We start from the raw sequence: 25865 nt of genomic DNA, 5'->3' as shown, positions 1-25865 counted from the left end.
GTGCAGGTCGCTCAGACTCTGGGTTTCCTATGTGTTTCCCTTGGTTTTCTTTCTCGGGGTTTTTTTTTCTTGAATGAAATTCCTGCCAGCTAGGAAGGAAGGAGGGAGAGGGGAGCGAGCCAGAGCGTAGAAACTTTCCTTGACTCCTCCTCCGCCTGTGTCTCCCTCCCTTGGCAAGCCCAGCCCGTGAGACTCCAGAACGAAGAGCACTCCACAATGCCTGCCCCTCTCTGACTGCGCCGTCCCCACGCGCTGCGCCCTCCGAGCAGCCGCCGCCGCTGTCGCCGAGACCGGGGCTGCGCCTGCTGCCACAGGGAGGGAGACCGCCCGGGGTCCGAAGGCTGGCTGGGCTCCGGAGAGGGAAAGGGCGAGGGAGCTTTGCCCTCGGTGCCCGCCAGGTGCCCTTCAACCTGCCGGGCTCCAAGATGCCCACCCTGGCCCCGCTCTGGGCCGTGTGCCTCTATGCTGTCGTGTGCCACGGCGGGGCCCCGCAGCCGGGGCCAGAGCCTGCCTGCCCGGCGCCGTGCCACTGTGAAGAAGACGGCATCATGTTGTCAGTAGACTGCTCCGAGATGGGACTTTCCACGGTGCCTGGGAACCTGAACCCTCTGACCGCGTACCTGTGAGTATTGGGCTCTCATTTCCTTCCTTTCTCCTTTGGCTGCCCTGGGGGCACTACCAGGCAGCCACTTGCTCTGCGATGTCCCCTCCGTCCTAGGGGTGCTTTCCTGGGGCATCCTTGCTGGTCCATTCCAGTCTCTCCGAGTCACTTGCTGAACCCCAGCAGAATGCTCTACTCCTGCTGGGAGAGATTCAGATGTATGTCGGGAATCCAGTCGGTTTCTCAAGTTTGGCAAAATTTAAGAAAGCAAAACCAAGGTGTCCTTGCTCTCCTGCAGTTGGCTAAGGTTCAGAGTTCTGGTCCTGGTCACTTGGATCCCAAGAGCTTCCTCTCCAGAGAGGATAGTGCAGTGTAAGAGAAAGAGCTCTGGTCCGGAGTTCAATTCCCATCACTTACACTTACTACCTGGGGGACCCTGGGCAAGTCACCTCATTTCTTTGGGCTTTGGTTTTCCTCTCCACCAAAGGAGGAGATTGGAGCATCAGGCAAGGGGGTATTACTGAAAGCAACATTACTGTAGCTTCCAAGAGGACCCAGGACTCTGGTCTGGAGGGGCATGAAAGTCAGTGAGCCACTATTCTCGTTTCTTGAGCACAAGGTTTGAGGGGAAAGAGATAGAGGGTGACTCAAGGCAAGGCTGCCTGTCTGGAATGGTTTGATGAGTGAAAGGAAAGGTAATCTGTTCAGTTGTCTAGGGCAAGGAGACAGATTTTGTGGTGCTAACCCAGGACTGATTTAGGGGTACTGGCACCTGGATGTTGAAGGGACATATTCAATCCCTGTTTCCTTGGTAGGGGGGCCCTCAGGGACCCCTCTGACCCTGGCCCTCCCTCTTCTCCCAAGGGCCTCTCTGAAGTTGTGTCTCCAGGGGAGGCCTCCTCAGAGACACTAATTTGTGGGCAGACAACGAGGTTGAAAGCCAGAGAACCATTTTTAGCATGTGTTGGGGTGAGATAGCCTGGGGAAGAGGGGGATTTGAAGAAGAGCCTGCTAAGGGTAACTCACCTCAGTGCAACTGCGCAGGACCCTACAATCTGGAGAGGAAAGGGGCTTTGCCCCCAAGCCTCTCTGCCTTTGGCTTTGGTTCCTAGTGGTAAACACAGAAGGGGAAAAGATTGTCTTTGTCCAGTATTGGGGCCAGGATGTTGTAGGGATGAATGGCTAGATGTCTATGCCCCACTCTATACTCTTTCCAAAGTCCTGATGAGGGAAATGATCCTCCTCTCCTCTCCAGAGAGATCTAACAGTCTCCTTCTAGAGCAAGTAAAATTGGAAAAGTCCAAGGCATTGAAAGGAAAAGACTCTGGGAAGACTGGCTTTCGTTAGGGTGTGGGTCTAGGCTTTGTCTATGGTTCCTCCTGGATGACAGTGGAGGTGGCTAGTTGAATAAATGTGATGGTGTAGTGGAAGGAGCACTGGCATTGGAGTCAGAAGAGCTGGATTCAAATTCTGCCTCAGAGACTTACTTCTAGTATGACTCTAGGCAAATCACTTAATACTGATGGGCCTCAATTTCCTGTAAAATGAGGAGACTAAAGTAGATGATGTTTGAGCTCTAGATCTCTGATCTTCTGATAAAAAGAGATGCCTCCTCCTGCTCCCACGTTGCATTGGTCCCTAGGGCTTTTGAAAGGTCACTGGAGCTGAGGTGTCCATGCTGGGTAATTCTAGGAGTTGTACAACAGGGGAGGTGATCAGAGCCAGTCTCCAGGGAGGAATAAATCTATCCATTGCCTCCCACTCTTTTTGGGCAGAGATTTGGAAAGCCCCTTGCCCCTCAAATTCTCCTGTTTGAGAATTACAGGCTTTGTGATCTCTCAGATGTTCTAGATTCAGGGCAGAAGCTAGTTGAGTTGCTAGCCTCCCATTCCAGACCTCTAGCACTTTTCTTTGAGAGTTTCTGGCATTCTGCCTCTTCTCTATCCCAGAGCTCCATTTGATCATTACCCTCTTCCAAAGAATCCAACTTAGCCCGCAGGGGTAAGATCCAGGTGACTCTCCTCTGTAAGAATACCAGAAGTGGAAAGGCCAGCAATTCCACTTAGGGACTGGGCATCACTGGGATGCTTTTTTCCACCAACTCAAAACAATTTTCCCTAACTCCTCCAAGTGATGTTAGTCCTTAGTGCTCAGGGAAACTGGCTTTTCCTGAGCTTTTTTCTTGTCTGGTCCATGTGGACTTGGAGATTTAGAACAGATTATCTCAGCTAGCTCTAGGCTGGATCCTAGAGTAGAGAAGTTCTCTCCCAAAGAGCTGACAGATTCCAAGACAGTGCCTGGAATTTAACAGGAGCCTTCAGAATCTAGGAGAGAGAGGGGACACAATTATAGCTGTGTATCTTCTCTGCCCTTGCTTGGACTTGCTTGGAGGTATCAGGTTTAGAGAATAGGACCCTTCTTTGTTTTAGTCCTTGCCAGATGAACAAATAACAGCCCATTAGTGGTGGTGGGGAACAGGGCAGGATGCACAGGGGAAAGTCTAGTTTTGTTGAAAGACACAGGCAGTCTAGAGTTGGGAGTGATGTTAGCTCATCCTATCCAATTCCTTAATTTTAAAAAAGAAAAACTTGAAATGTGGTGAAATGACTTAACAAAGGTCCCTCAGCCACAGAACTGGGATTTGAGACTAGGTCTTTTGACTCCAAATCAAGTGTTCCTTCCCCAAGCATCAACCACATAGATGCAGTAGCTTTAACTTGGTGTAGGGATGGAGAATGGTATGTTTTATCCTTTTCTAAAAGGTATCTAGAGGAGATTTCTCAACTTAAAGGAAGCAATGTTGCATAGTAGATGGAGCTCTGGACCTGGAGTCAGGAAGACCTGAGTTCAAATCCAGCCTCAGGCACTTTCTTAATTGTGTGACCCTGGACAGGTCACTGAACCTCTGTCTACTTCTGTTTCTTTAAATGTAAAATGGAGATAATAATAGCACACACCTTCCAGGGCTGTTGTGAGGATTAAATAAGGTGATATTTGTAAAGTACTTAGCATAGTGCCTAGCACTAGCTTAATAAATGCTGGTTTCCTTCCTCCCTTTTTAGCTCTCACATTTGAGTTAAATCCAAAAGGGTGGAGAACCTGTGGCCTCGTCCCCACATGTGGCCCTCTAGGTCCTCAAGGGCTGCCCTTGGACTGAATCCCCTTAATAAAAGGATTTGTTCTGTAAAACTTGGATTGGGTCAAAAGGCTGCACCCGAGGACCTAGAAGGCCTCAAGACCAGCAGGTTCCTCACCTTGGAAGGTCACTAGCAGACTTACTTATTGGGACATTCTTCTAAGGTCTTTCTTAAATTCTTGCGGTGATTTCCTCTAGCTAGGTCAAACTTTGAATTTCAGAGCTGATAGGGATCTCAGAGATAGTCTACTCCAGTCTCTTTATTATGCAGATGAGAAAACTGAAGACCAAAGAGCCTGTGACTTATGTGAGATTGTCCATTTAGTAAACTGAGGGTAGATTCCCCCTGAACCCCCCCCCCCCCCACACTACAGTTTCCTAATGCTTCAAAGACATGGCACTATCTCCCTTAAACTTCTAACTCAAAAATAAAGAGAGTTGCTATGAATTGGCATTGGTTTATCCTTTGTGTTTGTATTTTCCAGTGCCTAGCACAGTGCTTGGCATAGAATAGGCGCTTAATAAAAGCTTGTTGATTGGTTAAAGGGCTGTGTCCTGTATACAGTAGGGGCATCAAAGTATGGGTGGAAAAGGCACCTTGCCATAAGAGTAGGGCTGAGTGAATGCTAAGTGAATTGAACCAGGGGGAGGCAACTTGATGTGGATAGAGGATTGGCTCCAGAGTCAAAGGATCTGGCTTTGAATGCAGCCTCATCTGCAAAGCCCGGGACAAGTTACTGGATTGTCCAGCCATAACTTCTCTCTGTTAAATGAGGAGTTTGAATTTAATGACTTCAGAGATCTCTTCCAGAGAGAGAAAGGGAAGATCTATGGGGAATGAGTTATAGGGCATTAGTTTTAGTTCATACTTGATAAAATAACTATGAGTTTATGGATCCTTGAAGAAGGTGAGACACTAGAGGAAGTATTTTTGATAGGGGAGTTCAGTCCCTGATCATTGAGGCATTGAAATAGTATTTCAAGATTGACAAAGTGCTAACTTCACAAGAACCCTCTGAAGTAGGTGGGAGAAGGACTGGATCTATGATCTCACCGATGTGGGAGACTTCTAGGTGAGGAAATTCCCTCTACTGGTGCAGATCAACACCTTCTCTTGTAGTCCTAGAGTTGTGCAGACCATAAAGAGGTTAAGTTGCTTGCTCAGGATCACACAGCCTTTATGAGTCAAGTCCCAGAAGCAGGACTTGAATCTAAGTCATCTTGACCCTTTATCTACTATGCCCCTTTTCCTCTCAGTGTAAGCATGATTATCACCATTTCACAGATGAAGAAACCCAAGTTGCTCATGGGAAAAGTCCTTCCATGGGGAAGTGACTTGCCATGGTCAAGTGTCAGAGTGCAGAATTGATTGTCTTCTGACTCTAAATCCAACGTTCTTTCTGGTATTGATGTGTGGCAGGGAAAGAAACTTATGTGTAAGTGTGTAGGGGAATATTTTATTTGTCATCCCATAGAAAAGGTATTTTATGAAATAAAACAAGCTCAATGACCTTTGGAGAGCTTTTAGGGGAAGTATCTCTGTAATCTCTGGAGGTCCACATCATTCTCTACCAAACTGGACTTTGAGAGGACTATTTTTTTCCATCCATGTTTAACCCAGCCTAGAGGGAAGAGGCTTCTCTTATTGGTCAAGACCTTGGGAGGAAGAGATGCCACAGCATCTCATTTGAACATTTTTTTCAGAGGTAAGAATCCTTGTTAAAAAGTTCTTCCTTAGGCCTAGTCTGAACTTTGTCTCTCAGAACCAATAGACATGGGCACTTTGGGACCCACTGTCTGTCCTGCTCCCTCTGCATTGGGAAGAATCTCCACAGACCATTAGCTTCTCCTTTTGCATCCCCTCTGAATGTCCCCTTCTCTAGGAGGACAGCATTTCTGAAGATGCATGTTTTTTCCCCACCCTAGTAAACAGAGCCCTGTCCTCGGTGCTAGGATGCCTAGGAGTAAGTAGTCCTACGCTCTGGAAAGTCCGGTCACTTAGTCCAGTATCCATGAAGTGCTGACTGTGCACCAGGCTCTGTGCTGAGCATTGGTAACAGAACAAGTTTACTTTCTGTCTTTCCCTTCCCCAAACATACTTCCAGTTGGATACCCCAAACCCTAGGGAGACCTTGAAGTCAGCTTCCCAGGTGGGAGAGAAAGGTGGTTGAGGGAATGTCACTCTTCTCAAACTATCTCCTTAGTCCTGACCTGAGCACCCCTGGATCCCTGCCCTAGATGCCTTGTGGGATACAGGAGAAGAAGACATAATCCCTCAGGGAGTTTCTAGTCTGAAGGGGAGACTTTCTCTGTCTGAAGGAGGAGATCCTCCTTCCCCCATAGAAAAGGATGTCTAATCAAACATAAATGAATATGACAAACCATATCCAGAACCACTCTGATACTCAGTTTGCTACTTATAACTTGTGTGACCTTGAATAAACCTCTCCAAGTCTTAGTTTCCTCCTCTATAAAATCAATGGGGTTGTGTCAGATATTTTCCAAGGCCTCTTCCCTGATCTAACATGCTAAGATCCTCTGATTTATCCCTAAGGTTAAATGTTGGCCCTAAGCCTCACTCCCTACACCAGCATTGGCTGGACAGTGACTCAGAGAGGCCTATTGGAGAATCGAGGGAGCAGCTAGTCAGAGATGTCTAGGGGCACTGAAGAGAAGGAGCAAACAAGGGGGAGAGTTATTCCAAGAAATGGGGTCCCTGGGGGGTATCTCCTGTGCCAGCCTCACTCCAAAGCAAGGCCTGGGGGCCCGGGCTCATCAGAGGGCAGACCCCAGGGGAGGGTTAGGGGTGGAGGAGGTTTGGGGAGGGGGGTGAGGAGGAGCCAACACCCTAGTTCAAAGGAAAGGCAGGGAACAAAGCCCTAGGCAAGAGAAAAAGGAAACCTCTTGGTTGGTTCTGGCATCAAGCATGGGGTGTGGTTGGGTGGGGTCTGGCTGGCGGAGGAGAAGAAAGCTTGGTTCAGAACAGAGTTGCCCCCCTCTCCATTCCCCACATCCCTACCCCAGACCCCTTCCTCCATATCCTATGAGCTTTCAACTTTGAGTTCCAGCTCCCCTCCCCTCTCTCCCTCCATCCCTCTGTCCCCAGGTTGGCATCTTTGTTTGGCACTGGCCCTTTTCCTCTCCTGGTTGGTACTCATGGTTTGTCTACCCCAAAGGTGGGTGGGGGTGGGGTAGACAAGCTCTCCAGAGGGAACAGAGATGAAAGAAAAAAAGAGAGAGAGCCCAGGTTTTGAAGTCAACTTTTCTGGGATCTCCCCACCCCTTTTGGACTCTGCCTCCTCAGCATCCCCCTCCTGCTTCCTGGGAGATGGGTTAGGGAGTAGCTGGAGAGATCTCTTTGAGAGGGGGCTGACCCATCTTCTAACTCCTTCCTGGAGGGGTGGGGGCACCCTCCCATTAACCCTTTGGCTCCCTGGAAAAGAGAAGACTTTCAGGAGAGGTCTATATCAGAGTTTCCCAGGTCTAGGGATACAGAGATAAGGGAAGGAATAACTTTCTTCTCCTCTCTTCCCCTACCTTCCCCCTCAAGATGCCTAAGGACATGGGGTCAGGGTTGGCCCTGGGGAAGACTGTTCTCTTGCCTTTTGGAAAGGAGACATTCTTCAACCTGGAAAAGTCTGGCATTCTGTGTCAATGTATATATTTGTAGAATTCAGATCTCAAAAATGGAAAATCCTGAAAACTGTGCAACACCTCTTCCCCCCACCTCCTGAAGCAACTCAGAGGACTTAGAGTATCACCCATAGCTCCTATTTCTTTCATGTTGTAGTACCTCCAGAGGGCAGTGTCATCCTCTAAATTCTGCCCTCTCAAGCTGTGTGATCTTGGGACGATTACTCACCCTCTCTGTGTGGGGAGAACTAGATTGGAGACCAAGACGGTGAGGACAAAGACAGGCATACTTGAGTGCTTTGGGTTCCCTAAGGGAAATACAAAGGATGAAGAATTTGAATCTGAGAGGAGTAGGAGGAGGCAGTTTCCAAATTTTTTTTGCCCATGTTCTAAAAATGCCTTTCCCAGTTGGACCCAGTTTAATGAAAAGGGGGTGTGTGATGCCCATTCCCCTTCTGTGGTTTAGGCCTCTCCTCTCTCTCCTCCAGATGAAAGCCTGGGCTCCAGGAGGAGAAAAACACCAGAGAAGCCAAACTTGGTCAGTGAGAAGAGAGTTATTTTGGAAGCGGTGAGAGGGCATGGCAGGCGGGGGAGAGCTTTCAGAGAGCTATGGGGTTGGCACATCGCCCCTCCCCCGGAGCTGTGCCAACCTGAGCAGCAGGCAGGGGCTGGGGCCAGCTGCTCAGGGACAGGGCACCTACAGAACTGAGGCTTCCTTTCATGTTCCCGCTCCCAGCCCCTTCACCTACTTTCTACATCCCTCCCTTAGGGCTGCCTGGAGGAGGGGGTCTTTGGGAAGGACAAGGAGTCTCCTTTTTGCCCATCCTGTGCCCTGACTTCTCTCTGGCCTACTGAGGACAGGTACCTCTTTTGACCAGATTTTAGACACAGAGCTGAGACACAGGGCCATAGGAGAGGCATTGCGGTACAGTAAAGATACACATTGGCTCTGGAATCAGCAGACCTGAGTTCTAATTGTGATTTTTACCTGGGCAAATCACTTAAACCTTCTTGGTCTGTGTAAAATGAAGGAATTGGACAAATCTCTGGGGTCCTTCTTAGCTTTAACTGAATCGTTCTGTGATCATAGGTGACAATCCTATCCCATTCTTTTGGAGGCACTCCCAGTCTACCAATAAGGCTGGCTACCAGGTAGGTTCAGCCCCAGACTCTATGATCAGTAAAGTTTGCTTCCCTTTGACCCAGAGGATCCAGCCAGGTCCCTCCCACTAGATATAGATCACATTCTAGTGTCCCAATGCCCACAATCTCAATTAACCCTTACTCTGCCATTCTCAGGCCAAAGCCACAGGGATTCTGGGTCCCCCCAAGGGATGGACCAGACTATGGGTGTCTTCATTTGGGTCCTGAACCAAAGCCTGAATCCAAACTGGGGGAGGGGAGTGTGTGGGGAGAACTGTGATGTGTCTGACTTTGCACCTCTGTGCCTTCAGCTTGTCCTCTAATCCCATAAACATTTATTAAGCACCTACTGTGTGCCAGGCACTGTGCTGAGCTCTGAGGATACAATTAATGGAAAGAATGACTGTCCCTGCCCTCAAAGAGCTTACAGTCTAATAAGGAAAGACAGGACACAAAAGGAGGCAGGGGAACAGAGGGTGAGTGGGAAACCAGGGGGTGCCCAGCCCAGGGCATCTGCTTTTGTGGAGTGGAAACCAGGCGGAGCAGCAGATGCAGAGTGGAGCGAGCTGTGAGTCCAGTGTCTGCCCTCTCTAACGGGAGGCCTTGGGGGGAGTTTTGTGGTCCGCTGTCCAGTCAACTGGAGAGGAGGCTGAGGGAGGCCCTTTCAGGGCTTCTGACAAGTAGGGATGGGGTGCTCCAGGGAAGAAAGGTCTGGGCAATTAGGAGGCACAGTGGATAGAGTACAAGGCCTGGAGGCAGGAAAACCTGAGTTTGTAGCTGCCTCAGGCACTAGCTGTGTGATCCTGAGCAAGTCACTTAACTTCTCCCAGCCTCAGTTTTCCAATTTGTAAAATAGGGATAAGAATAACACCTGCTTCACAGGGTTGTTGTGAGGATATGATACCATGTAAAGTGTTTTGCAAACCTGAAGTGCAGTATAAAGTCTCCTCCTCCTTCTCCTTCTCCTCGTTCTTCTCCTACTCCTCCTTCTCCTTCTCCTTCTTCTTCTTCTTCTCCTTCCCCTTCTTCTTCTTCTCCTTCTCCTTCTTCTCTTCCTCCTCCTCCTTCTTCTCCTTCTCCCTTTCCCCTTCTCCTCCTCCTCCTTCTTCTTCTCCTCCTCCTTCTTCTCTTTCTCCTCCTCCTCCTCCTTCTTCTCCTTCTTCTCTTCCTCCTCCTCCTCCTCCTTCTTCTCCTTCTCCTTTTCCTTCTTCTCCTCCTCCTTCTTCTCCTTCTCCTTCTTCTCCTTCTCCTTCTCCTTCTCCTCCTCCTCCTCCTCCTCCTTCTCCTTCTCCTTCTCCTTCTCCTTCTCCTTCTCCTTCTCCTTCTCCTTCTCCTTCTTCTTCTTCTTCTTCTTCTTCTTCTTCTTCTTCTTTTTCCAGGGGAATTGTGCCTAGGGAACCTCATGGGAAGAGAGAATCAACATTATCCAAAATGTTTATTAAATAACTATGAGAGCGAACATCAAAATCAGTTCTTACAAACTTGCCCCCAAACAGCTTATTGTCCAGTTGGGTGGATGAGAAGAGATCCTTCTAGCAGGCTGTCCCTAGTGACTTGTGAGGCACCCAGACAAGTGCAATGGTCAGTCAGGTAAGGGAGGGGGTTGGGGCAGTCAAGGAAGGCTTCAGAAAGGAGTGAGGCCCTGGACTTAGGCTAATGCAGATAACTCAGATCTACTGGTCCAGCCCTCTCTCCTGACTTCAAGTCTCACATCTCCAACCACCTATTAGACATTTTGAACTGTGTGTCCTGTAGATGGAAGAACTCAACACATCTAAAACTGAATTGATTTTCTTTTCCCCCCAAACCCTCCCTTCTTCCCACCTTCCCTATTCCTGCCCACTCAGCTGTCAAAGTGATCTCCCTAAAGGGCAGGTCTGACCTTGTCATCCTCCTCCTCCCCTTCCCCTACCCATTCAATAAACTTCAGTGGATCCCTATCATTTGCAGGATCATATATGAAATCTTCTGTTTGGCATTTAAAACCCTCCATAACCCAGCTTCTTCCTGTCTTTCCAGTCTTCTTATGTTTCACTCCCCTCCACAGAGCCTGACACACCAATCAATCAACATTTAATAAATACCAATACATATGTCTTAAGTAGGTGCTTAATAAATGCTCATTGATTTGACTTAGCAGAGGGAAGGGATGAGTCCAGACTTAAGTACAGCTGTGAGTAGGATCAGGGCTGCACTTGTGTTTTCACTGGCATAGGGAACTCCCAAGTGAGATGCCTCTCTTTACTAATGGAAGTCACCACCCGCCCTGTAACTTTAGAAAATTATTATTAGAAAATGGTATAATTGTACATGAACTTAGTTTTAATATGTAATATTTCCATGTTCTATTGAATTTTTATTTATTTTGTTAAAAAATATCTCCCAGTTCCATTTTAACATGGTCCAAGGCCTCCTCAGAAGTGTGGTGGCCTGTGTTTGACTTGGTTAAGAGCAATGAGAGGTAAAGGACTTGCCAGGGTGCCCCAGGCAGGATGTGTCCTAGGCAGGGCTTGAACACCCATGTTCCTGACTTCAGTTTGACCCTCTTTCCACTGTGTCCCATGGCCTCTTCTCTCTTGAAATAGGAGCTCCCGGTATTAAGAATGGGAACTAAATTTTTGATTTCATTAGCATAAGGAACTCCCACTTTGTCCACCAAAGTAAGTCACCATTGGCTCTACAATGTCCAGGTTTTTTTTTAAAAACCAGTTTTTAAAAATTTTTCCCCCAAAATTACATTAGAAGAATTTTTTAATGTTTCTTTTTATTTCAGTGTTTTGAGTTCCAAATTCTGTCTCCTCCCTCCCTGAGATGTCAAGCAATCAGATATAGGTTAATGTATAGTCTTTTTTAAAAATCAATCTTATTTTCAGTTCCTCATTGTCTTCTATTCCCTACCCACTAAGAAGGCAAAAAATAAAAATAAAAACTATTATAAATATGTATAGACATGGCTGAGGAGTAGCCAAGTGACAATATATAATAGAGGTGACTCGAACCCAAGGCTTCTGGGCTCTAGGGCCAACTCTCTAGCCTTGCTCTAAGCCACCCCTACAAGGCTGTGAGTCAAGGCCCAGAAATGAGGATAATATTAGATCTCTTAAACTTCTCACACAAACAGCCCTGCTCCTTTCTCAATGATCTGTGATGACATCCCCTTTGGAAATGGTTTGGAAAGACACTGGAAGAAACTGAGGTTTGAAAAGGAGCTCTTCCTTTTTTCCAACAATGTAGATCCTTGCTGAAAGCAGGATCTCCCATGTCCTAATTCCCCATTCTCATCCCCAGTTGCTTATTTGCTTTTGTCAGTAGGTGGGGGGTGGGGGTGGGGGTGGGGGTATTCTTGAGAGCATCCAGGCTGAAGGAATGATGAGAGTCTTTGTGGGAATGCCAGGGATTTAGATGTGGTTCTTAGGCTGGAAGTCATTGCAAAAGGAGGGCAGAACTCCAGGAGAAGAAGGGCATCTTTGTGGTCTGACCCCGAGGATCTGATCACCCATCACCTGTCACCCCTATTGGGCAATGTCCTTATGTGCCCATGGTGGGTGGTGGCCTGCTGAGAAATGGGGAGGGGTGGGATAAAATAATTCTGATATCCTCCAAGGATGGCACAGTGAGCCGGGGACTTTGTAACCTAGATCCTATTTCCCCTCCTTCTTCAAAACCCGCCCTAAATTAAGCTCCAATTTCATCTTGGTAGTAGGGAACAAGGTCAGCATGTATTGATGATCTTTCTTCTAGGATGACCTTGTAGAAACCATCAGCATTGTTACTCCCCATTCCTCATCCCTTGTGTTCCCAGCTTCACCTGACTAAGGGAGTGCCTCAGTTCTCACTTCTGTCAAGTAGGGATAACAATCCTAATCTCTGCTCTGCTTACCTCCTGGAGTTGTTGGGCAGGTCAAATGGGGGTAACATCTAGAAAGGCCCTTTGAAAAGTTTAAACAGCTCCCATTGGTTTTTATCACTTTTCAAAGGGTGGTATAGTCAATTGAGAACTGCCCTTGAAGCCAGAAGCATCTGGGCTCAAGTCCAGTTTTGGACCCAGCTGTGGGACCTTCTGCAAGTCACTTAGCCTCTCACTGGCAACTCTCAAAGATGAATACAATTGACCATAAGGTGCCAAACCACATTGGTAGAGGGAGCAACGCTAGCTCTAGTAATGAAATCAAGGTCAAGTGTCTATCCCTACGTTTCAGCATCCTGGAGGCATGTTCTATCTCCTGCTGTAAAACTGAAAGTGAAAGAAATGTCATCATCATTCTTCTTCTTCTTTAGACAGGCAGCTCTTTGAGGGCAGGGACGAGGGCTATTCCTCCCTCCTTACCTGCCCCTCCTTACCTGCACCTAGACCAGGGCTTTGCTTAAGTGGATGCTGTTCGATGATCCTAGGTCTAGAGATGGAAGGGTTACTCTGAGTCTCAGCCATTTAGTTAATCAACAAGCGTGTATTTTTGCACCTACTATGTACAGGTATTGTGTTAGATTCTGGGGAAACAACAACAAAAAAGGAAACAGCGCCTGCCCTCAAGGAGTTTCCATCCTCTTTGGGGAGTCAATATCCATATACACTTACATATGCACATACATGTATATGCACACACATACAGACAATAAATATAAGTTGGGGGTGGGCGGAAGGCTGTAGCAGCTGGAAGGAGAGGTCAGGAAACGACTCTTGTGGGAGATGGTGCTCAAGCTGAGTTTAAAAGGAGACTAGGGGTCCCCAGGGCAGAAATGAGGAGGGAGGCATTGCAAGCATGGGGGACAGCCAGGACAAAGGCAGAGAAATAGGGGCAGGTAGGCTGGGTAGGAGAAACAATGAAAAAGCCCTTTTGGCTGGACCATAAGGTAAATGGAGGGGAATAATATATAACAAGCCCAGAAAAGTCGTTGGAGTCAGGATGAAAAGCGCTTCAGATACCAGACAGAGGAGTCTGTATTTGTGTCTAGAAATATTAGGGAACCATTGTTGTTTATTGAGTGAGGGAGTGATTGGATCTTTGCTTTAGGGCTATCCATTGGGCTTGGGTTTTAGTGGAAAACATGCTGTGAAACAATCTGAGTGAAAGATTGATTGAATAGGGAAGAGGTGATTACAGTAGAGGGAAATGAAGGAAGGAGGCATTTACATGGAGCCTACTAGTGCTAGGTACTGGGCTAAACACTACAACTGTTATCTCATCTGACTCACACAGCAACCTGGAATGTAGGTGCTATAATTATCCCCCTTTTATAGGTGAGCAAAACAAGGCAAACAGAAGTTAAGTGACCTGTCCAGAGTCACACAGCTAGGAAGTGTTTGAAGTTGGGTTTGAACAGAGGTCATCCTCATTCCAGGCCCAGAGCTCTATCCACTAGTTCGCTAGGAGTGTGGTGACCATATTAGCCTACCACCACCTCATTTTGTGGATGAAGGAACTCAGAAGGTTAATTGGATTATTTGAGATTACACAGGTAGGTAATGGCAGAGAACAGGGAAGTGTCCAAGGTGGTGCTATGGTGGCGCCTCTGTCTCACCCTATTCTGTCTGGGAAACTGTTCTCTCTCCCCACGCAGGTCTCCCCAGAATCTGGGGCAATCTCCAGTTGGGGTGTGTATAGGGGATTGGGGGTGGGAGAGGATCAAGTGTTCAAGAATCCTGAGCATTGAGGCAGGAAGAGATGTAAAGTAATCCTCTACCTTTGTGCTACAGGGCGGATGAGCAGGCAAGGATAAGAAGGGAGAGGAAGAGAGCTATTGTCCAGGACAAAAGTGGAGAATAAGAATAGGGCCAGAGATCCTGTGGGGCCCATCCCTACCCCAGCAAACTCACACACACACTCCCTCCCTTGGGTGACCAGGAACAGTCCCCAATTCAGGACCCACTGGAGCTAAGAGAAACCTGTTGTCCTTCCTCATGCCCCTTGGGGCTCTGGCAGAGAAAAGGAGAGACTTTGAAGCACTATCTTCTCTCTCCCCCAGTACCCTTTGTCCCTCCCACATCCCCTCCCCATTGACAGTGACATGGTTCTGGGAACTGTTGAACTGGGAGATGGTGAAACTCAGGGAGGGAGGAGGAAAGGAAACTCTGCCCCTTAGCAATTTAAAAGACCCAGTGCTGCCTTCATTGAGGCTTAAAGAGAAACCAGGCAATGAGCTGAACAAGAAAGTAGGCTTTGGGCTTCAAAAGAAGCCAACACTTCCCTCCAGCTGCCTTGTGTTGGACTTTCTTGAGCATTGGAGCTGATTGGCAGCCCATGGGAAGAGGGAGGGCAAGCTCCTCTGGATCTCGGGTTGGTGGAATGGGTGCTCAGGCTGCTGAAGGGATCAGTGGATTTGGGAATTTTCTAGGTTTACAAGTTTTAGAACTGTGTATGTCCAGGCATGGACCCAGATGGAGCAAGTGGAGGCCAGGCCAGAAAGATGGGGTGGATGGAACCCTTGCTAGGATTGAGTTATCAAAGCTATCTCACTAGTTAGTAACAAGGGAGAATCTTGAGCAGGGAAGTGTTGGCCCTAGGGGCAGGTGTACCTGCCTGGTATCTCATCTCATCCTCACAACAGCCCAGGGAGGTAGGTGCTATTATTATCTCCATCTTACAGATGAGGAAACTGGGGCACAGAGAGTGTTCAGTTGCCTGTGCTCACACAGCCAGCAAAGTAAGTGAGATAGGACTCAAATTCAGGTCTTCTTGAATCCATCTCCAGCCCTCTATGAACTGCATCATGGAGTTGCCTCTAAACAGAGCTTAGAATTCTGGTCAGATCCCACCTATTTCTTCCACCAGCCTCAATCAGCACAGAGTTTCCTCCCTGAGCTTTACTGCCCTCAGTCTATGCCAGCTGAGGACCATTGGAGCTCTTGGGAAACAACTTTGGCCTCCTGGCAATTTGTCCCCTCTCCCCCAAATCAGTGTTACAGCTTGAAGGTATCTGTTGTGCATTAAAGGAAAACCTGGGCTGCCATCAGCACTCCTAGGTTCCTTTCAGATGCCCCATGGGTCAGGTCCTTGGTTGAATGTCCCATCCTCCCTTTCCCCCTTTCCCCATCCTTGTCCTTCAATTAACTTGAGATATGGAGCCACTGGATTAGAATTCTACCCCTGCCCTGATATGCTGGGTAGCTTTGTTGGCTAACTTTTCAGTAGTTTAGTTTCTTCTTTCAATATATTTGTCTGTGGATAATGGGATGTTAAAAGAAAAAAGTGACAAGGATTTGGTTCTGGGCTTGAAAATCCCAAGAAACCTGAGACTGAAGAGAAAGTCCACAGAATCACAGAAACTCATGTGGAAAGGGATCTGAGGGGTGGTTTATTCTAACTTGTGTCTGAGTAGACCTCTGCTTTCACTCTATCAGACCAGCAGCAATCTAGATTCCAGTGAAGGGGGCTCCTATTCCTTCCAAGGCAGCCTATTTTGCTTTGGCGTGGCTCTCCATGTTAAGAAATTTGTCCATGCACCAAGCCTAAATTTGTCTCTGAAAATTCCATCCATTGCTCTTTGGTGAGCTCTTTAGGGGCCTTTCCTCATGACGGTCTTTCAAATACCTAAAGGCATCTATCACCTACCCCCTAAAGAAAAGGAAACCATGGTGTCAATGGCTTCTGGATTCCAAAAGGGCTCTTAGTGGGACTCTGGGAATCTTAGAACCAGGCAGACACAGATTCCCTGGGCAGTGCCTCTCTCAGCTCCATAGCCTGTCTTCCTCCAGCACCTCCGAAGGGCTCCATGCCCAGTGCAGAACAAGGCCCCCCATTAACTATGTGCAGTGGGCGGAATGAGGAATGCCCACCTCCCCCCTGCCAGCCAACGCTACGCCAGCTCTCACTTCCATGCCTGATCCCTATGCCTGAATGCAGAGGCCCGGGGTGCTCCTCTCCTCTCTCTACTTGTCCGACCAAGACCTGCCAGAAAGCGTTAGCCCTAATGGGTCAGATTGGAACAGGAGAGGGGAAGTGGGGTGGGGTAAGAGGTCACTACTCCCCAGGGAAAATGGGGATATGTTAGATATATTGGAGATCACTTGTCCATCTCCAAAGAGACAACTCGAGGAGGTAGGTGGGAAAATACTTGAGTTAATTCTCTGAATGCTGAATCTCTCCCCCCCACCCAATGAACTGAAAGCTCTTGAAACCAACAGATCTAACTACTTGACCTGGGGGTGAAGAGTTTCCTAAGAGGCCTGGGTTTAGAAAGTGTAGATGGTCAGAATCATGATTACAGATAATCACTGAATATCAAATCTAAAAAGTAACATGACCCCCTAATTTTATAGGTGAGGAAACAAGCTCAGAAAGGTGAAATAAAACTATTTAATAAATGAGCATGTGTACTGGGGGTGGGAGTGGGGTGGGGATGGAATCATTTTTCTGGACTCTCAGTTCTTTCCACTATATACTCTACTGTCTGAGGGGGCCCTCTTGATGTCATCTTGCCCAGTCCCCTGCCTCCAAGGCTAAATTCAGGCTGAGTTAAGTGCAGTTGTCTGATTTTTGATCACTGTGATCACTGGGAAGTTCTGCCTGGTGTCCCTTTGCTACCAGCTCTTGTTCTGGCTGGAATGAATGTCATGGAATTGTATCTTCAAAACAACCTTTTTATTTGACAGATAAGAAAACAGGCTCAGAGACTGCGAGATTTGCCCTCGGACACACAGTAAATTACCAGCAGTTTAGCCTCCAGTCTCTTTATCCTGGGCCTAATCCTCTTTTTGTAGCAGATGATTCCTGCCGTCCTCATGAAGCTCTCTCCCAGGTCTCTTTTCTTTTCTGGGCTCTGTTCCTTTAATCTCTCTAAGAGATTCAGGATCTCAACTAGATTCTCATTCAGAGTCACATCCGATGTTACATCAGGGGTTCTGGCTCTAGCTCAGCTCGGCATCAGCTCCGTCAAGCTGGAGGGACAGTGACCATTAGTGGAGGAAAACTGAAGCAGCATCTACTTGGGCTAAGTTCTGCTAGGCAGGGCCTCTCAAGAACTGTTTGCCTTCCCACTGGTAATAGGGTTAGGAGAGAGGATGAACCAGGGACCAGCCCAAATTTCCTTCACTCACAGGCAAGGCACAAGGGCTTTTCCAAAAGGATTTCTATCCTGACTGTCAAGGAGCCTTATCCATGACACCCCCCAACTACTTTTGTGTCCCACCAACTCAGACTCTCAACCTACAGCTTCTTTCCCTCTGGTTCTGCTGTTTTCCCCCGTTCTATCCCTTGGTCTAGTTCAGTCTTCACTTGCTACAGGAATCTCTGAACTCACCTGGCCCGAGCCATTCAGTCCACTTAGTGTTTTCTCCCATCTCTAGATCTTTAGCTCTGCCCAGGTACATTCGTTTGAACTTGTTTTTCTCTCGTGTCTGTTTCCTGCGGTTCTCTCTCATCAATGGCAGCTCTTTGAGACCAGGGACTGCAAGTTCTTCTTTCTCTGCCTCCCTGGCTCTCTGTCCCTTCTAGTGCCTAATCCTAGGCACTAGTCAAATGAGATAATATTTGTAAAGCACTTAGTGCAAGGCTTAGCACATAGTAGGTGCTTAATAAATACTTCTTTTCCTCCCTCCTCCCTTCTTCCTCCCTCCCTCCTTCTTCCTTCCCTCTCTCCTGCCTCCCTCATTTCTTCCTCCCTCCCTTCCCTTTTTCCTTTTCTCCCTCCTTTCTTTCTCCCTCCTTTCTTTCCTTCCTTTGTCCTTCCCTCCTTCTATATGATCTTTGTGCATAGAGGCACCTGTAATCAAAGGTGCCATATGAAGATTCCAACTTAGCTCTGGCCAAAGTGTTTGCTGTTCAGGCTCCTGATTATGCTCCATGGCCTCCAGGCAGGAGAGAGGCCTCTATGTGCTCCCCACTAAGCAACTGCCAAGGGGTTTTGTGTTTCTCCTGGTTCCAGGTTTAATGAAGGGCAGAATGACTCTCAAAACACCAAAAACCTCTCAGGAGAGAATGGGGACTTAGTTCAAGTCTTGAGTGATTCCCTGGAGAGGGCCATTGGGGGCATGAATGCTTGGCCTTTGGCTTATGGACACTGGCTGAAGATCAGAAGACCAGGAGATCAAAAGATGGGGAGATCAGTGGCACAGCAGGTGGTCACTTGGAGGCGCCAGAGGCTGCAGCTGCTGCCTCATCAGTCCTGGGACTGACCCAGGACTTCCTCCCCTCCTGTTCCCTTCTCCCCAGTCCTTTTCCAGCCAATCAGAAACCCAGACATGCTCCCCTTCTGCCCACCAGGGGCTCCCAAGCTACACTGTTGTCCCAGATGCAGGCCAGGAGTGGAAGTGGATGAGCTCTGACTGGCATCCGTGCCAACCTTTAGGGGCACAACTCAGGTCCACTGGGTACCCAGAAAGAAATCATATCCTCCAACCCAGTTTCACTCCCTGTAGCCTGATCCAGCAGAGCAGAAAGCCTGGGGATCCTATTGTCTATCTCAGTTTACTCTCCAGTCTCTGACCTTGAATTTCTGATTCCTATGGCAGTATCCATTCAGTCCTACTGTGTGCAGAGCGAAAGATGTTAAACATCAGAAAGAACTTTCTGGTGGAGACTGAGTATGGTTGGTGTTTGTTCCCCTAAATATTGGACAAAGAAGGTGGGGCCTTTGACTAGGTAGGCAAGTGAGGGGAGGCTGAGCCCTCCCTGGAGCAGATGAAGGCTGGAATTACCTCCTATCCACGGGGCTATTGTCATCCTGGTACCAGTGCAGGGGGAGGAAAGGGCACTAATAATCATAGTAGCTAACATTTATATAGCACACTAGTTGTTCAGTCCTGTCTGACTCTTCTTGACCCCATTTGCAGTTTTCTTGGCAAAGGTACTGGGGTGGTTTGTCATTTCCTTCTCCAGCTCATTTTACAAATGAGGAAACTGAAGCAAGCAAGGTTATATAGCCCAGGGCCACATAGCTAGTAAGTGTCTGAGGCTCTATTTGAACTCAGGAAGATGAGTCTTCCTGACTTAAGGCCCACTGCTCTATCTTCCTAACTTCCAGACATAGCACACACTTTATATAAATTATCCCATTTGCTCCTCCCAGAAATCCTGTTCTATTATAATCATTTTACAGATAAGAAAACTGAGTCACAGAAAAGTTAAATGACTTATCTGTGGTCACACAATGAGTAAGTGTCCAATGCAAAATGTGGACTCAGGCCTTGCTAACTCTAAGTCCAGCACTCTACCAGCGGGCTAAATTTAACTGCATTGAGACAGAAGTCATGAGGAGTAGCAGCATGTGTTGATCAAGTGAGATAATAATTATAAACCACTTAGCACAGGGACTGGCACATAGTAAGCATCATAAAATGTTTGTTATTATTATTGCTTTCCAGGTTCCAGGTGGAGATTTTTTCACAAGGGGGGCAATCTTGAATTCCTTTAAGCTACACAAATCGCTTTACCTCTCAAGTACTCTGGACAACTCTCTTAAGATTTTACATTGCAGAAAAGGTACCAACCCGCACTGGTGGAGGAAATTTCCTTATCTGGGAGAGATGAGGAATGAATGGATGAATGAATGAATGAATGAATGAATGAATGAATGAATGAATGGATGAATGAATGAAATCCCAGGTCTATCTTTATCTCTAGAATAATATCAGTATGTTGGTGTCACTACAAATGGGGCAGGTACTAGTTAGTTAGTTACAGTATTCAGGGAGGGGATTTCACAGCAGTGATGAGATGATAGGAGCTCTGAGTATGTGTTTCTGTGTGAGTGTGTGTGTCTGTGTATATGTGTATGTGTCTATGTATATGTATAAGGAGGTATACATTGTGGAGGGTGTTATTCCTTGGGAAGCCTATGAGCAAGGTTAACTTGAAGATGGAGCAATGGATAGGGGACACCCCTGGAATGGAGCCTAATTTCCCCATAATTGCTCCTTAAGTCTCTGCCATCTTCTGCTCCTGGGACCTTTTAGCTTTTTATCTTTATCCTCCTATTGAGTGAGAGACTGAGGGGGGAAAAGGGTAGCATAGGAGGATGAAGAGGAGAAAGGGATGGGTGCTTTGTGCTGTAACTGTTAGATCAAACATGGTGCAAGTTGCATTAACTCTGAGACTCAGTTTACTCCCCTTTAAAATGAGAGAACATCTCTAACCTCCTTTTACAACTTTAATATTCCATAATTCTATTGGGAGGGGGCAAAGTGGTCACTAGTTTTCATTTGATCCTGCCTCTATTTTTCATAGGACAGTCAGGGAAATTCCAGGTTCAGCCCACCATGGGTCAAATGGGCTAGCACAGTCTGGTAAAGAAATGAGTGGTTGGGATGTTCTATTAGGGTCTGTGTAGCTTGGTAGGTTAGGGTGAATTTGCTTTTTCCAAATCTAGAAACTGGGGCTAGAAAGAGAAGAGAAAGGAAGAGGGACATAAAGATGGGAGAGGGAGACCATCCTGCTAGGACAGTAAACACTGAACCTCTCAATGAGGTGAGAGAGGAAGCCTGCAGGAAAAAGTCCTTTCCCCATCCCCCCAGTTCTCCCTTAGACACACCCCTGTCTGTTTATCCAGTAAAGTAAAGACAGTAGGACTAAGAGGTTCAACTAAGCAAAGAGCACAGCGGATACTGTGATCTCAGTACAAAGCTAAGAGCCTACCTTCTGGGCTCCTGTGCTTTCTCTGGATGCTCTCACCTGCCCCACCTGTTTCCTTCCAGCCCCCCTCCTAGGGCTTGGAGAGGCAAAGGAGGGTGCATTGCTGACTGTAATAATCATAATAGCTCACGTTTACATAATGCTTTGCAGCTCACAAAGAGCTATCCTTGCAACAACCCTATGAGAGAGGTAGGAGCTTTGATGCGTTTAAGGAATCTGTGATCTCATCAATATGGGTTTCCCCTCATCATCATCTCATCCATTTTTATCTGTGTCTTTCCATAGACCTTCCAAAGGTCATGTGCCCAACTCACTCAGAGCCCTCCCTGAGGTTCTGCTGATATGATGGTAATAAACATTTAGAGAGTGCCTTAAAGTATATAAGATGATTTCTTCACACAGCAGGCAGGAAGACCATTATCTCCATTTTACAGAAGAAGGCTAAGTGATTGGCTAAGAAGTACGTGACAACTGAGTGTCAGAGTTGGGATTTGAACCCATCTCCTGACTTCAAGACTTGGAGTCTCCTGATTCTTTCCATTACACCTGGCCACAGCACTCAGGCCGAGCGTCTGTTGTTTCTCCCTCTTGCTACATGACTGGCATGTTTCTTTTTCCAGCTCTCCATGTCCTCGGTGTCCTTCATGCTTCTGGCAATGAAGTCATCTGTGGTAACTTGCCATGGCCTCCTTGTGCCCACCATGTGTCTTTCCATTACCCTTTTGGATTACTTGTAATTTTGATTCTTTGGAGATTATAGTGTTCCGTGATTCCTATCTGCAGAGCAACCATAGGAGAATACTGAAGTAAAAAAACTGGGCATTTCCTGCACAGGGAAGTTTGAGATAACTAAAAAATACTGTGATATTCCCCAAATACAATCAAGTCTGAGTTCCTTTTTCTTTTCTTATTAAATACTATTGGACTCAGCTAATTTTCCATTTCTTTTTCCTAAAGCAATACCTATATGCATGTATACACACACACACACACACACATGATTCAATGGGTTGCCTATCCATCTTCATGTTATAATCTGAGCAGTACATTTTTCATCCGCTTGCTTTTTCTAGTGTAGATGGTTAGTTAAACCAATCTCTTTGTCATTGCTGTGGATTCCATGAAAAAGATCTGTAATGTTCTAGGGCTCACTACAATCAATGCAATGTCAACTCACATAGGAGAGCCTTCTCGCTAGCAGAGAATCCTTTTGTTTGGATTTATGAAGAGCCTCATTTGTGACACTGGTGAACAACTGAGGTGAACATCTCTCTGTTTCACAGTCCTCTTTGATGTTAAGTCCTCTGCAATAGCAAAGTGGAAACTGGGGCAAATTCTCTGGAGCCAGAAAGGCTTCAAGCACAGGCTGGGAGACAGATTGAGTCTTTCTTATGGGAAGGTCTGCCCAGCTAAGTTCATATAAGATGATTGCCAGATTGACCACAGGGTAATGAGTTTCTCATCCACACTGACTTTTGAAGGCTTTTTACTAAATCATGAGAGCTTTTTATCTGTGTCACTAGAGAGAATACCCACACCAACAGAAGTGTGGGTCCTTGATGTATTGATGTTAATACTAGTTTAACATTTATCAATCATAGAATTTAAATATATGAATGGAAGATATTTTGTCTGAGAAGAGTCTACAGGGCTTCAGTTTTCCTGAAATCCTTTTTTTTAAATCAGTGAATAAGCACAGAGAGAGATGACATGTTTTCTGTACCTCTCCATTGAGTGTGAAATCAAAGACAATGGGGAAAGCCAGCCAGCCTAGTGGTTTCTCATGTTTTTATCAAAGATGCTCAAGGATATTCAAGAATTTTATTGAGATCAGTAGTTTAATGTCTTCCTAGTTGCATTTAAACTTTTTTTCAATCTGGTAGAAGTAATTTCTGATCTTTTCCTTTCTTTTTGGAATCTTCTGATCCATTAAATAGCTTGAAAATAGATCTCTGAGTGCCTTTAAAACTATGCCATCTCTAGCGTAGATTTATTCTATGTCTTTGGTCAGATCCAGCTCCTCTTCCAGCTTCATCTTAAGTTCCATTGCTATTTCTATGCAATTCAATTAAACATGTATTAAACACCTACTGCGTACAGAACACTATGTTAATGCCTTGGTAGGAATACAAATTTCAGATAAGACATAGTTATTGCCCCTACAGAGTTTACAATCTGTTTATTAGGATACACTCTAATAGGTTCCCAGTATATTGGTACTATCCAGCAGTACATTGGCTACTATCCAATGTACTACTAGTACTATCCAGTATCTAGGAGGCTCCCAGTCTAGTACATTGGGTACTGAGACTAGTAGCATCCAGACATGTTGGCTGGCAGGTACTGTTGCTAATGAAACAGACCACCATCAAAGACCCTGACCTGTCTCATTTCATCTCTGCTTGTTGTTCTTTAGAGTTTATCTATAAATGCTTTTGTGGATTGCACATTTAATTTCCAGTCCTCTCCAGTCTCATTTTCTCCCCTGTTGTTATTGTTCCTATTTTGCAAGTGAACCTGAACATCAAATTGATGTTGCCTGGGGCTGCTGTGCCTCTGCCATTGGCCCAGAGATCAACAATTTGCTGGTTGAGTCAAGTTTCTGGATGCTTTCACCACCGTCACTGCAGTGCTATTTCTATACCAAGAAATAGCGATAGAGTCACTGTCTTTACTTTTTGTCCATTCGCCTTTTTTCTTTTTAGCTGATAGCTTGTTTAAACAGGTGGGACTGGAGCAGCTGTAATCACATGCTGTGTCTTCTCTCTCTCCTTTCTTCCAATTCGGTGTTTACTTTGACCTTTGTTCTACCAGTCGATGATCTGACTGCACACAGACAGCTGATTCCAAAATGACTATCACATCTGTAAGCAATCATTTCCTGTCTGTTAATATATAGTCAGTTTCATTTTTTTAAAATGTTATTCAGTGTTCCCCATGTGTAGGGAATTCCAGTTATCCTCTTTAGCAGAAGTCTTTATGATGTACAGGCACGATGAAGATTTTGCATAAATGATAAGGTTCTGGTTTCTTTCCTTTCTTAATCTCAAGAATGGTAGTACAAATATCATTATCTGTATTTACAGCTAAGGAACCTGAGCTTCAGAGATGTAAAGTAACTTGAACCTTGGTATTCTGACTCAAAGTCCAGTTCTCTTTCCATCATACCAGGGAGGTCAGTCACTTTTCTGGACAGATCAACCCAAATGGCAGAATTCTATCTCAGACTGTGGTTGATGAAGAGGGAAGAGAAGTCAGGGGTCTTATCTTTGGAGTATCCCCCCCAGGATAGGGGAGACATACAATCTGACTTTGGGCATCTCTCAGTGTGGTAGAAGAGGTATAGTACTTACTTAGTACCTAGTACTTACACTCAGGGAGCTCCCAGCCTGTCAGGGAAGACCAGACTCATCTTAACCAGGATACCACCTGAAAGACAGAAGAACTATAGCAAGCAATACATTTGGATATAACTGTAGATGAACAAAGCAGTTGTAGGGAATGTTGGAGGACTAGAAGAACCTAGTGGAACTAAGTAAGAAAGTCTTACTGGAGAAGATGTATAGATTTGTAGGGACAGAAGAACATGGGCTATTGGATGGTTTGGCAAGGAGCATTTCAGCAAAGGTGTGGAAGGAGGAGACAGCTAGCTGTATGTGGGAAAAGAGCAAATTTACCCAGATGAGACAGAGAATTTGAACTAGGGAAAAACTGGAGATATTAGGTGAGATGGAATGGAGACTGTAATGGCTATATTCCTTATCATCCTTAAAATATACTTGTGGTTGGAATGAGTATATTATGAATACTTCTTAGTGTTCACCATGTTCACCATGTGTTCACCACATTTATTCTGCCATCCATGCATCCACCTGCATCAGTGCATCTGCTTTGGAATTTCCGGTCATTCCCTCCCTCCAGTGGATATTATATTTGTTTTGTTTTTTATCAGTCAGTACATATTTATTAAATACCTACTTTGTGCCATGCACTGTGCTAACAAAAATGCAATGCAACATAGGTAATGTTAATTTGTGGTTTTCTGAGTCAATATACCCCCTGCCAGAATGTGGCCTTTTCTGTTTGAGTATGCTGCCACTGATTTAGTCTAACACTATCCTTTTCAGATGAGAAAACTAAAATTCAGAAAGGAAAAACAACTTGCCCAAAGACACACAGGATTTGAACTCCTGTTCATATAAGTCATTCTATTTGACTGTGACTCCAAGTTCAATGCTATGCTGCCTTCCTCCTAGTCTAGAAGTCTTTCCACTGTGCCTATTGGATGACTTTGCCTCCCAGCATGTCCTCCAATACTATACAGGAAGGATTTCCCAAGGGTTTCCAACTGCACCCTGCCATCTGCCTTTCTGTATACATAGAGATGGCCAGACTATGTGCACAATTCTTTAGTAGTGACCATATTTGGAACTCCTTCTGGATGGTACCCAGCACAGTCATGTGGGATTGAGTAACATTCTTTCCTAAGGATGCTGAGTTTGACTTAAGGGACAACTGGGTTGTCAACTCACTCTTCTGTTGAGCCTGCTCTGTGCTCTTTGTAGTCCCTGTCATCAAGGAATTAACAATCTATTTTTTTCCATTTATTTCCAATCTATCTTTCCAGATTGATTTCATGTTATTTCCACTCATGCAATCTTACCTTCTAACCTACCTGTCCTACTTCAGTTCACCTTGTAAATGACATCTATTTCTTAGTCTTTTGACAGGCTGTCCACATGCCTCCTCTTCAACTCTGTCTCTCAGCAGCTTCAACTTCTTTGAA

The 25865-nt window shown here is 46.1% G+C and overlaps 1 protein-coding gene across 1 annotated transcript in view; it reads left to right on the top strand.

The window, feature by feature from the left end:
- The window catches only part of LGR6 (leucine rich repeat containing G protein-coupled receptor 6), a 161323-nt gene continuing 135458 nt past the window's right edge, over nucleotides 1-25865 (top strand). Inside the window, exon 1 of the mRNA XM_072648196.1 lies at nucleotides 1-622. Within this exon, the coding sequence (XP_072504297.1) occupies nucleotides 426-622 (197 nt within the window). The 5' untranslated portion in view covers nucleotides 1-425. The remainder of the gene's footprint in view (nucleotides 623-25865) is intronic.

The sequence above is a fragment of the Notamacropus eugenii genome, chromosome 2 (assembly GCF_028372415.1).
Source record: "Notamacropus eugenii isolate mMacEug1 chromosome 2, mMacEug1.pri_v2, whole genome shotgun sequence".
NCBI classification, from domain to species: Eukaryota; Metazoa; Chordata; class Mammalia; order Diprotodontia; family Macropodidae; genus Notamacropus; species Notamacropus eugenii.
Note: the sequence above shows the minus strand (reverse complement) of the source record. Positions and strands in the feature narration are given on the sequence as shown.